The sequence below is a fragment of the Acanthisitta chloris genome, unplaced genomic scaffold, assembly GCF_000695815.1.
Source record: "Acanthisitta chloris isolate BGI_N310 unplaced genomic scaffold, ASM69581v1 scaffold36348, whole genome shotgun sequence".
NCBI classification, from domain to species: domain Eukaryota; kingdom Metazoa; phylum Chordata; class Aves; order Passeriformes; family Acanthisittidae; genus Acanthisitta; species Acanthisitta chloris.
This window is the reverse complement of record NW_008687071.1, coordinates 4,090-4,424: the sequence shown is the minus strand read 5'-3', so window position 1 is coordinate 4,424 and position 335 is coordinate 4,090. Positions and strand designations below refer to the sequence as shown.

Here is a 335-nt window from a genome sequence, read left to right as displayed (position 1 = left end):
CTCCCAGCAGTGCAGCCACGGCTTGTGGCAGTCAGCAAGACAAAGCCAGCGGAGATGGTGATGGATGCCTACAGCCATGGGCAGCGCAGCTTCGGGGAGAACTACGTGAGTGGGGCTGGGAGAGGGTCCACGGGGCTGGGAGAGGGTCCACAGGGCTGAGAGAGGATCCCTAGGGCTGGGAAAGGGCTCATGGGGCTGGGAGAGAGTCCACAAGGCTGGGAGAGTGTCCCCGGGGCTGGGAGAGGGTCTGCAGGGCTAGGAAAGGGGCTGTGGGGCTGGGAGAGGATCCTCGGGGCTGGGAGAGGGTCCACAGGGCTGAGAAGGGTTGCACGTGG

The 335-nt window shown here is 65.4% G+C and overlaps 1 protein-coding gene across 1 annotated transcript in view; it reads left to right on the top strand.

The window, feature by feature from the left end:
• Positions 1–6: 6 nt before the first annotated feature.
• Positions 7–335, top strand: part of PROSC (proline synthetase co-transcribed homolog (bacterial)) — a gene marked incomplete at its 5' end in the record, with an annotated part of 2,822 nt that continues 2,493 nt past the window's right edge. Inside the window, one exon of the mRNA XM_009080458.1 lies at positions 7–105. Coding sequence (XP_009078706.1) covers positions 7–105 — 99 coding nt within the window. The remainder of the gene's footprint in view (positions 106–335) is intronic.